This window comes from Enhydra lutris, unplaced genomic scaffold (assembly GCF_002288905.1).
Source record: "Enhydra lutris kenyoni isolate GAN:26980312 unplaced genomic scaffold, ASM228890v2 scaffoldscaffold14, whole genome shotgun sequence".
NCBI lineage: Eukaryota > Metazoa > Chordata > Mammalia > Carnivora > Mustelidae > Enhydra > Enhydra lutris.
Window position 1 is genome coordinate 10947614 of NW_019154098.1, and position 12860 is coordinate 10960473.

General features: G+C 42.4%; 1 protein-coding gene across 1 annotated transcript in view; it reads left to right on the forward strand.

Moving 5' to 3' along the window:
• LOC111146667 (adenylate cyclase 8) overlaps window positions 1–12860 on the forward strand; it is a 222267-nt gene that overhangs the window by 85722 nt on the left and 123685 nt on the right. Inside the window, exon 4 of the mRNA XM_022502313.1 lies at window positions 6915–7026. Within this exon, the coding sequence (XP_022358021.1) occupies window positions 6915–7026 (112 nt within the window). The remainder of the gene's footprint in view (window positions 1–6914; window positions 7027–12860) is intronic.

The window sequence follows — 12860 nt, forward strand, 5'->3', positions numbered from 1 at the left end:
AATAAGGGAAACCTTCCTAAAAGAGATGATTCTTATTTGCCTTATTGAAAATTGAGTCAGCTTAGTGAAAAATATAAAAGAAAAGGAATCCCAAACCAAGGGATTAGTACAAGTGAAGGCTGAAAGTGAGATCTATCTGTCTATATCTGTATCTCTATATAACATATAACATTAATTATGTATATATGATTATTATTATCTGATATTAATGATTATCATTATATATACATATATGTATATATGAAAAGAATATTATGAAAGTGCCTATCACCATAGAGAAAGTGATGGTAGGGGAGGAATAATTACCCTTAATAAAGAAAATAAAGGAAAAAAGCAAATGAGACTATACACCCACACCAACATACTTAGGAGCCTTAAGTTCAATAAACGACATGTTTGGCTTTCTTTTTGCATCAACCCATTTTCAGTGCTTCCCTTAGTCAAGAACAACTGAAGTGACTTCTCTCTTCCCCACCTCACCCGTTTATTTTAAACCATTAAACAGAGTTCTTAATCTTGAGACAGACCCTCTTGCAGAAGTGCACACTGCACTAAATTAGAATTCGGTTTGCTGCCCTGCGTTTCTCAGCGGCCTCACCCCACGGCAAAGAAGCCATTCCTAGCAGGAGAAGAGTCTACAGATGCCTGCTGCCACATTGGGCCTCTCCGGCCATCACAGAGGTGGTGGGCGGGCGGGGGGGGGGGTGGATGGCAGCGGGATGCCCACAGCTCCCTCTGGTTTTGGGAAGATGACCTCTGGGAGGGGCGGTGGAGCCCCTCCAGCCCACTGCAAGGCTGTTAGTTGCTAAAATAAGACCAGAGATGAGAACCAGACCGGCTGCTCTGCCCTATTCAAGCCCCCAGAGCACACCAACTGCCATGGAGAGAACGTATTTTTAATTATTTCCCATCCTGTGTCTGTCTCTTCAGGGCAACCCACCGAGTTCATTCTTTATTCTCTGTTGCTTCTGTTGTTTGTCGTTTGGTGACCCTTCCCCAAAAACGGTCTGCTGTAAGCATCTGACTCTGGATTACAATTCCTACGATGTGTATATAGGGGTACATGTATCAGTGCAGGGTATGAGGAGGCATGTACGGGGCCTTTCCTGGCCCCGGGGACTGGGAGCCCGTGGGTGAGGCACATTCTCTGAGCCACGTCTCCTGCTAGACTTTGGCTGCATCATTCGTATTTTGGGGCCTCATAGTCCTAATCCAAAAACTGCACTGTTTGCAATAAACAGACAATTTGGATTCTCATGTTGATTTCAGCTCTGTGCATCTGAGACTTCCCTAGATTCTCTCTGGAGACCCACTTGGCCACTTGATGTTTCACTGGAAGCCTTCTTGGCTTCTGGTCCCTCCCACCCCAGCCCCATTCTATTTATTTCTCTTATTTTTCCCCATATATTTAAGGCACTTACAGTATTCAGGGTAATACTGTCTGCTCTAACAAATCACTTCTCAATTCCATCGATTTAAATTCAATAACATTTTTTCACACAACAGCCCACTTCTGATGCTCCTGGTTGGTTAGTGACTCAGGGACAAAGGTCCCTGAGTTTTATACCTGTGCCCTCGCCTAAGCCTCAGAGTTTTTGGCATTCAGTTCCTGGAGGAAAAAGTATAGAAAAGGCACACCTGCTTCTTCACCACCTTGGCCCACAGATGACACGTGTCACTTTTGTTCAGATTCCATTGATGAGACCACGATTGCATGGCCCTACCCAGACATGAGAGGAGAACAGAGTCCCCAGCTCAGTGGTCTTTCCTAGTGATGGGAAACATGGATTTGGAGGATGTTAGCGTCCCTCCCAAAGCTCCCTTCCCCTTCCTCTTGCCCAGCCCACACCATGTATGTTGGCACATTTGCTGGTGAACATTGTTTGGATCTACTCAGGAGGCAGATTTGTCTTTACCTCTCTCAGTGATAGAGTAGAGAGTTAGACAGTAGAACCTTCATCAGGGATAAGAAAACCCTAAATTTTAGAGGCTTACTCAGTGTACCTGCTTTCTGGGATGACTGTTCTTTCCAGCCAACCCTGTCCACATGTGAGGCCACCATATTGGCCATGTAGACCAGAGTTTCATGTACAAGCAAAATGAAACTGAATGGGTCCAGAGAACCTGTTGGCTGGAGAGACCTGTCTGCATGGCAATCTATTAAACACTCCCTGATTCCCAAAAATTTCCCCAAAGAGTAACATACCCTCCACTTATCAAGGACTATGTTATGATTTAGAAGTTACCCATTTGTACGTAATGATGCAGAGTTGCTTCAGTGATCTCTTCTTTATTATCAAGAAAATGGAAGCTCAGAGAGGTTAAATAAACTTCCCAAGGGCACACAGTTAGGAATAAGTATCTACCCAGGACCCATGTTCCTAACGATTCTTTAGAACTATGCTAAAATTTTCTTGAAGTCTCTCTATTTGCAGTGTCTATTGGGTAATAACACTTATTTTTAGCCAAATAAAAAACTTATATAAGCAAATTAGATTTGAAAATTAACATGGTATCTTCAATACATGCTAAAATGAACACACTCTAAGATGATTACCATGGGAAGTTCCAAGTTCATACCTAGAGTCAAGAGATCGGACCTGTAACTCACCACTTGTTCAGACACCATTGCATGAAGTACTGTGTGTTCAGGAGACCACAAGAAATTTGATGATATTGGATCACTGAGCATATCTGAAACTCTTTTGACCTGTGGTCTCTGCAAATCCAATTTCTTCTTTAAGTAAGTTGCATGCCTCATAAGGGCTGTGATGGTTCTATCTACTCACCAATGTCATTCCACCACCTTGCACAAGTAGGCATTCCACTAACTAGCCACTGAATGAATCAATGAACTGTTCTTAGAATAGACAGATAGATATTAATAGTTTTGGGTGAATGGATCTATTGAGTGGGTTGGACTAGATGACCTATGGGCCCTTCTACTTCCACCTGCCATGGCAAAGACCATCCTTACTTCAAATGTAGCATACCAGAGTGATAGAGTACAGATTCCAAAGCCAGGCTGCCTGGTTCAAATCCTAGCTTTTCGTGTTCATGGGCAAGTTACTCAGGTCTCAGTGTCCTTATCTGTAAAATGGAGATGGTCACAGTAGGTCCTACCTCATGGATTGTTATGAGAAACCAACAGGTTAATCCTTTGGATTAACCTTAGGACAGTGCACAGTAGATACTCTGTAAATACTGTTGCTCCTCTTATTCCCATTTGTGTCAACAGTTAGGATTTCTTTCAGCTGTAGGTAAAAAATGATCTAATCACTGGTCATACTTTCTCCTCTGATACCTCTCTTCTCTCATTTTCTCTCAAATACAATCATTCAATTCTAGTACATTTTTGTGAAATAATAAAAAGAGCTAACACACTTACGGAGAAACTACTGTGCCAGGAACTGTACTAATAAGCACTTGTTATCCACCAACAAGGCAGGTACTAGAATTATCTCTGGCTCACAAATCAAAGGCTTAGAGAAGTTCAGAAGGTTACCCAAAGTCCTGGTATTCATAAGTGGTGAGCTGGGCTCTGAACTCTGAGCTGTCTGGACTCAAATCTTATGCATTTGGTCCTGTGTACTGGGAAGATGTTGTGCTATCGGAACCTTGTACAGGACAGTGACTGTGGACTTACTTGCCCAGAGGAAACTGTATACACTAGAAATCTAAAGGCATCGGGCCCATGCTTACACCCCTTCACTGGCTTTCCATCACTTTCGAGACAAAGTCTGTATTCTTGAATCTTGAATCTTGAATCTTACCAGCCCATTTCCAACATTGCCCTACCCCACATCTCTAACACACACACTTTTTCTCTCCCTTCTTCTTTTCCCCACCCTGTTGCTCAGTGTTACCCTCTGACCAGCTACCCTTGAATTTTTGCAGATCTGTGGTACATTTGCCCCACTTCTACCAGACCCTAACAGATGCCGATTGCTCTGCTCAGACCGCCCATCCTGCTCACTTTCCCATCTGTCTGGTCACATAGGTCCTTCAAAACTCAGCTGAGACTTCGCTGCATCAGGAAATTCTTGATCCTCTGTGACTGGTCATCCCCCAGTGTGTCCTTCTGTCAGAGTACAGTGGTCCCCCTGTTATCCATGGTTTCAGTTTCCCACAGTTCACAGTAGTCCAGAAGCAGATGACCCTCCTCTGACTCAATGTCAGAAGGTAAACAGTAGCCTCACACTAGAAGGCTAGTGTGATTTCCCTCTCACTTCATCTGATTATGTGGGCATTTTATCATCTCTCAACACAAGAACAGTGGGTACAGATGTTTTCAGAGAGAGACCAGAGTCACATAACTTTTGTTACAGTATATTGCTACAATTGTTCTATTTAATTGCTATTATTGTTAATCTCTTGCTGTGCCTAACTTAGAAATTAAACTCTATCATTTGCATGTATAGGGGGAAAAAAACAGTCTCTATAGAGTTCAGTACTATCTGCAGGTTCAGGAATCCCCTGGGAGTGTTAGAATGGATCCTCCTCCCCTACCCCACCATTCCCTGATAAGGAGGGGGTGCTGTATTCGTCTCCCGTGTTGTTTCTGTCTTTATCCTTGTCTGGCCAACCTCAGTCCCTACACTGTGAGCATCTTGAGGACACACACTGCATCTTTTTTAATCATTTAATCAAACTTCCTAGTGCAATGTGTAGCTAGACACATGGTAGATGTGCAAATATTTGCTAAAATAATGGAGGCATTACATAATTAATTCAAGCAATAGTTGTCGTTGTTTTTTTTTCTTTTAAATCAGGGCCAGATGATTCCTAATCAGTCCATAAATGGGTTTCAGGGAAGGTGCAAATTCCTTGAAATGAAGTGTAAAATTGTGAATACTTGTGCATTTTTGAGAGAATTCATAGCCTCTATCAGATTCTTTTTTTTTTTTTTTAAGATTTTATTTATTTATTTGTCAGAGAGAGAGAGGGAGAGAGAGCAAGCACAGGCAGACAGAATGGCAGGCAGAGGGAGAGGGAGAAGCAGGCTCCCCGATAAGCAAGGAGCCCGATGTGGCACTCGATCCCAGGACGCTGGGATCATGACCTGAGCCGAAGGCAGCTGCTTAACCAACTGAGCCACCCAGGCGTCCCCCTCTATCAGATTCTTAAAAGGGTTTGTAATGGAGATAAATTTAAGAACCACCGAATACTGAGGTTGGTAACCAGTGTAAGTCAACATACATTCTACAATGTCTTCTGGCTAATTAACCTATCCCATTAAAACTAAGTTACATTGACTGTAAGACTCACCATTATTTTATGCAACACTAAGAAAAATAAAAACAAAAAATTGGCACACTGCTAAGATGGTATCCTAACTTCAAAGATGATACAACATGAAAAGTGCCTCTGCTGTTTTTTATGTTCTTTTTTTATTTTAATTCCAATATAGTTAACACACAGTGTTATATTAGTTTCAGGCATACAATATAGTGATTCAACAATTCTATACATGACTCAGTGCTCATCACAGTAAATGGACTCTTAATCCCCTTCACCTATTTCACCCATCCCCCACCCACCTCCCTTCTGGTGACCACCAGTTTGTTCTCTATGGTTAAGAGTCTGTTTCTTGGTTTGTCTCTCACTCTTTTTCCCCTTTGCTCATTTTTTGTTTGTTTCTTAAATTCAACATATGAGTGAGATCATATGGTATTGGTCTTTCTCTAACTGACATATTTCACTTAGCATTATACTTTCCAGCCCCAACCATGTCATTGTGAATGGCAAGATTTTACTCTTTTTAAGGGCTGAATAATGTCCTATTGCATATATGCACCACATCTTCTTTATCCAGTCGTTCATTGATGGACACTTGATCTACTTCTATAATCTGGCTATTGTAAATTATACTGCAATAAACATAAGGGTCTATATTTTTTCAAATTAATGTTTTCCTGTTCTTTAGATAAATACCCAGTTGTGAAATTACTGGATCATTTAATTTTGGGGGGATTCCATACTGTGTTCCACAGTGGCTGCACCAGTTTGCATTCATACCAACAGGGCACGAGGCTTCCTTTTGCTCCACACAGAGGGGCCTCCAATCTTGCTTGGGTCCCTGAGCTGGTGCAGTGAGGTGGGATGGAGCACTGCCCTACAGTTTAAGTGGACAACCCCAACTCTGCCACGTGCTATGTGGGGACTATTAGGCAAGTCTCCTTGCCTCTCCAAGCCCCAGTTTGCTCATCTTCATGGTGAAGTGGCATCCTCACATATTCACTGGGTGGACGAACTAAAGCAGTGTCCATACAGTGCTTTGCTTTCAGAAGGCTTTCAAGCACTACCCCCTTCCCTTATGCCAAACATATGCAGAGCTATGACCTGACCTCACTTAAATCCTTAGTCAATGTGAGAGTTTTAGGCCATGAACTATTCTGCCTGAGGTCTCCCAGCTCTGCTACCTAGTCCCATAATTTTTGAAAAATACCACCTTCTATTTGCCTGCAATTTTAGGTATGTCATTTGCTGGAGAGAATGAGATTTTTTTTTTTAATTCTTTGTTCCCCTGTTTTAATTTCACACTGTGCTCATGGGATCTGCATTGTTGTTCATTGTGAAAATAGGTAATTCATAAAGCTTCATTTTGCTTTCCACAACAAATTGATCTGTTCATAGTGAAAAATTCCCTTTGGGGTTGTTTTCATTGCCCACACTCCATGGTCCTGCACAGGAAGAAGGGCTTTCCTTTGCCCCTTTGTCCTTCCCGAACCGCTGGGTGGACTCTGTCTGCTGAGATATTTGTTAAATACTGACACGTTCCTCCTGACTCTCATGGCAGGGAGAGCTAGAATCTCAGACCACGGTTGAGTTATTTGGATGGTGTTGATGTCTTCCAGGATGGAGTAAAATATTAATATGCTTCCTCCCCACCCCATCCCTCCCCTGTTGTCTAGTATTCTTTTCGCAGATGTTAAAGGATTTACCAACCTCTCCACGACCTTGTCTGCCCAGGAGCTGGTCCGGATGCTCAACGAGCTCTTTGCCAGATTTGATCGACTGGCTCATGTGAGTTGAATTTAATTCCCTTCTAGTCTTTTGTGGAAATGAGGGACTGCATGTGAAATTAGGGAGAGGAGAACTCAGGCTTCTCACCAATATCTCCTGTCCTGCTTCCTTTTCCCTGGCATGGACCCCTAAGCCCCGCACCTTCTAGGGAGCAATGTTAGTTATTTACAGATCTCGGATGGGAGGTTTGTCAGATTAATTTTCCCAATTGAGTGATAGCTGGTTGAGTGACATTTAAGCCAAAACCTTTTTTATCTGTTTTCTGGCCCCTCCCCCCATTACGTCCCCCTTCGTGGGGCCAGGTGCCACCCAGCTGCAGCCTCAGTTTGGTTCAGGCAGTGATGGCTGCCTGCAGCTTCCCAGCCAACTCCAGCCATCTGAAACGAATTAGCCTGTTCTTAAGAGCCAGTAATCCACTGGACCGCCATTTTGTTTGGCTTAACCTAACAGCTTTGTTTTTAGCTGATAGGACACTATCTTTACTTTTCAACTGGCTCGAGAGAACGGGCTAAAAGAGATGGACATTTGCTCTCAAAACACAGATTCCTAGTCCTTAAGCATGCAAGTTGCAGAAGAACATCATTGTCACACTGTGTTTCAGAGTGGGCTTTAGGTCCAAACAGGCATGCCTTAATTTCCTTCTTTGTAAAGTGTGTTTCTATCAGTGCCAACTTCACCGGGCTCTCGAGAGAATCCCGTGCAACCACATCAAGTGGGAGTTCATTTTTCAGAGCATCCAAATGTCCAAATTTAAGGCTCCCTGCCTCCAAGGAGAGCCATTCAGATTTGCATCTGAGTACCTGCTTGGTGCTATGCACTGTGCTATGTGTCGCGAGTGTGGGAATAACAAAAACACACTTTGTCCTTCCTGGAATTAAGTCTAGCCAGAGACACATCAATAAATGATCAATGCACAATGTGTTGTGTGTATGATAAGGTTACATCTGGAATGTTGTAGGAAGGTAAACTCTGCAATAACCCTTGCATCAAAGCAGACTTTCCAGATAAAGTGATTCTTAGACTGAGTCTCAAAAATGGGAAAACGAACACAATGGAATAGTATTCAGCAACAAAAAGGAGTAAACCACTGAGACACACAGCAATATCACAGAATCTCCAAAGCAATATGCCAGGTGAAAGAAGACAGACCAAAAAGCCTAGATACTTTATGATTTCATTTATAAGACATTCTAGAAAAGGCAAAATTATAAGGGCAAAAAAGAGACAAATGGTGGCCATGTGTTGGAGGTGGATGGAGCAGACTGATTGCACAGAAGCATGGGTGCAGTGAGTTGGGAGTGATATAGCTCTCCACAAGTGAGCAGGACTGTACACTTCATCAAAATTAACAGCTTATTATTTATAAATTATAAATATTTATTACTTATAAAAAATTTATTATTTATAAATTATACACCAATTAGCAAAGTGAAGAAGACAGGGATAGTCATTTTTTTTTTAAAGATCTCTTTAATTATTTGAGAGCATGAGCAGGAGGAGCAGAGGGAGAGAATCTCAAGCAGACTCCAGGCTAAGTGCAGAGCCTGACATAGGGCTCGATCCCAGAACTATGAGATCACAACCTGAGCTGAAACCAAGAATTGGATGCTTAACCAACTGTACCACCCAGGCACCCCTAGCAGAGAAGGTCATTTTATACCAAGGGAGAGCGAAAATAAAGATGCTACCTTGTATGTGTGGGGAAACCAGAAGTGATTCAGCTTTGCGAGAGGAGCAGGTGAAGGTAGGGAGGGATGGAGATGAAGTTAGGGAGATGGTCAAGGACCTGCCAAGGAACCCGCCTTGTAACCTGTAGCTACTGGACAGCTATAAATAAGAGGCTTGACCTGGCAGAGGAGGAGGTGAAAACCAAGCCCCCTCCCTACTCCCCCCTGCCACCTCCTAAGGAGAAGGGTTGAGTTTACCAGAAGGACTGGGAATTTGGAGGTGGGGAAGAACGTATCCCATTTCCTTTACTGTTTTACCTCTGGGGTCTTGGTGCCAGTTACAATAGTTATTCTACTTCATATTATGGTTCTGACTATTTCCACTCAAAGACCTCAGATGACCAAAAATGGCCCTCCAGTGAGAACCAACAGATGTGATCAGGGTCAATTTTTAGTGTCATGATAAACTCCACTGACCCCGGGACAGGGTTGCTAAGTAAAATCTAACCCAGGTTGTTCAACTAACATTTATTGCTAGGTACCGTGCAAGACTCTGGCAAGACAAAACCCATCCTGGACCTCAGGAAGCTTATGTCTGGTAAAGGGAGAGCAGATCCATAAGAACTGCAGGGCAATATGTTCAGGCAATAACAGGTGCAGAAGTCCTGGGGGAGGAAGGAAGGAGCAGCCAGTGCTTGGATAGTGGGGGTGGGGGCGGAGCACAGTGGTGATTTGGTAGCACCCAGAGAAGTTGCTGTGTGCAGGCTGGGTCTTAAGGAACAGCAGAAGCTTTCCTGGTATCAGATTAGACCAAAGAGAACAAACAGAAATACCTTCTAGGCTGAGCTGTGGTGTACACATAGGAAAGTGTGAAAATTCAAGAACATGCTGCTTGTTTGAGGAGCTCTAAGAAGCTAAAGATTGGGGCTCCTGGGTGGCTCAGTCAGTTAAGTTTCTGCCTTCGGCTCAGGTCATGATCTCAGGCTCCTGGGATGGAGCCTCACATCGGGCTCCCTGCTTAGCCAGGAGTCTGCCCTTCCTTCTCTCCCTGCCTTTGCACACACACCTGTGCTCTCTCTCTCTAAAAAAATAAATAAAATCTTAAGGAAAAAAAAAAAAAGAAGCTAAAGATTACTAGAACTTCAAGGGCAAGGAAACTGTAGTGCAAAAGGAGCTTGGAGAGGAAGCAGAAGTACATTTGGAGGACGTGGTGCAACTTTTAAGGGATGTGAACTTTGTCCGGTAACCCCTGTAACTGAGCTTTCTCCCTGGTCACCTTACACACGACGTGGGGGGAGGAGAGAGACAGGGTACACAGCCTATTGGTCCCCAGGGGGTGCAAGAAGCTATCATCCATCTTCTGGGATGAGTCTTACTGAAATTTTAAGATAAACTTTTTGGAGGAAAAAAAAAAACAAATTAAGTACAGATCCATGATGAAGTAAAATTATTATTAATTTGATAAGACTATTAAATGTTCATCAACTGCCTGGTGTATGCTACTTACTGTTATGGGTCTTTGCCCTGGAACCTCAATTCAGTTCTCACAATAGACCGACGGAACTTATTGTTCCCATTTTACAGAATGAGTGACTGAGGCTCAAAGAAGTAATCTTCCTAGAACCACTGGTAGGTGGGGATATCTATGATTCTGGACAACTGGGCCAGGTGTTTGATTTTTTTTTTTTTTTAAGATTTTATTCATTCATTTGAGAGAGATCAAGAGCACAGGAGGAGAGGGAGAGGGAGAAGCAGGCTCCCCGCTGATCAGGAAGCCCAACTCAGGGCTCGATCCCAGGACTCTGGGATCATGACCTGTGCAAAGGTCAGACAGTTAACTGATTGGGCCACCCACAAGTGCCAGAAGTGCTCCCTCGTGACCCCCAGCAATGCCACAGGCATTTCAGGAGACACAACAGAGGACATTGACAGATGTGTTGCTACCCTTGCGGGTGCTTGAAGGGTTAGACTCATGGGACTTCAGGTGTGGGCTGGACTTGAATGTTGTACCTGTGCAAATCTCTCTATGTGTCTGCATTTTCTATCAGAATTGCAACAGAGGATAAATGGGAGCGGTGGGGGGAGACAAAACAAAACACATGAAATGTCTCTTAACCTAGAGTCTGTCTCCAAATAAGTACTCAGCACCCGTTAGTGCTCCGTAGCTCTGACCCCCACCCTGGGTGCATCAGTATCTACTACTCTAAGGGACCTCCCTGGAAGAGTTTGAAAAAACGCTACCAATGAGAACAATTCCACTCACCTGGGAATGAGGAAACCTACTTTCAGGGGTTTTTTGCCCCCAGCGGTGGACCACTTAAGCAACAGTGTTAAACTCTGCTTCTGTATAAAAGGGTTTTAGAGTGGGCCCTTTTTGCACTTTTTTAGCATCAAAATTCTGTGGCTTTGTAAAGATTCTCTCTCTGCCTCACCATGATTTTTCACTGTAGATTTTGTTTACGTTGCATATCAGAGAGAATTCATCTTGCATGTGAATTTCCCCCACTGTACCTGTTTCTCTACTGCATTATTGAAATGCAGGAAACTTCAAAGCTTCCTCTAAAAATTCCTTTTAGTTTGATTGAACTCCTGAGAGCCCTTGTGGTTCAGGCTGCTCAGAATAGAGCTTTTGTTTGTTTGTTTTCTTTTTCTTTTTTTAAGATTTTATTTATTTATTTGAGATAGAGAGAGAGCGCATGAGTAGGGGGAGAGGGAGAGAGAGAGAGACGCAGATTCCCCGCTGAGCAAGCTGACCGATGCGGGATTCAATCCTAGGACCCCGGGATCATGACCTGAGCCTAAGGCAGATGCTTAACCAACTGAACCGCCCAGGCGCCCCTGTTTTTGTTTTTTGACCCTTGATAGTGCCCTTGGCAAATTTTGTAGCTGTCTTTGATCTTTTTATTTTTTTTTTTTTAATAATCTCTGCCTACCCCTCCCCCACCAGAATCAGGAATGAAGAATTTGCATACTATTATAAAGGTTTTAAAATTGTAAAACAAAAAACATATTTATGGTTACACAGTTGACACGATTGCATCTTAAACCTTATTTTAAATTGCTGACAAACTGGAAGCAACCTAAATTATTGCAGGAAGGAATAAATCCAGCCCTATGGAAAGTGAATAAACAGATTAAAAAGAATGAGCTAGCCATTTTTGTACTGACATAGAAATTCAAGACCTGTTTTGCCTGAAAAAAGCATGTCTCAGATCCATAAGCATATAATACGTTTATATGTTTATGTTATATAACATATGTAATATAGAGTTTAGAGTATAGCTGCTGCGTATGAAAAATAGTACATATATATAAACACATAAGGTACATTTGGATGCAAAGCAGCCTCTGAGGTGGGGAAGGGAGCCAGGCTTCCAGGTGGCCTTGTGTCTGAGGAGGAGGGACTGCCCAGGGGGATTTATCTACTAGGACAATATATTCATGTCACTTGTGTAATTACAATTAAATAGACTCATAAAATTGTTATGGTTTCTAATACAGCTTTTTAAGAAATACATGTTTTTGTTCTGAGAATCTTTCATTTTTTTAAAAGATTTTATTTTATTTATTTGTCAGAGAGAGAGCAAGAGAGAGCAAAAGTGGGGGAGGGCAGAGGGAGAAGCAGACTCCCTGCTGATCAAGGAGCCAGATCCCAGACTGGTCATGGAATCATGACCTGAGCAGAAGGCAGATGCTCAACTGGCGTCCCACAGCCTTTTACTTTTTATTGACTTTTTTCTGATTATTAAAGCCATACTTACTCATTATGTAAAATTCAAACATCAAAAGTATAGAAAATGCAGCAAGTGTATATATCCTTGTAATCCTATCCGTCCTCAACAGTATAACCGTCTTTGATAATTTGGTGCTCTTATTATTTCATTATCATCTATGATCAACATGATTTCATAAACTTCCAAAATCATTATACTATATCACAGCCATCGAGATGGGAAGAAAAGGATTATATTAATAATAAATTTGCAATAAAATTTGCAAGAAGACCCTCACCCTACTTTATTTTTCTTTTTCAGTATCTTTTTTCAAAGCAACCTGCTTCCTTAATATAAACTTCCTAAAGCAGTTTCTGGTAAAAAAAAAAAAAAAAAAAAAGTTGCTTGGATATTACTGTCAAGTCATCTGACAGCTCATAGGCACTGCTCAGAA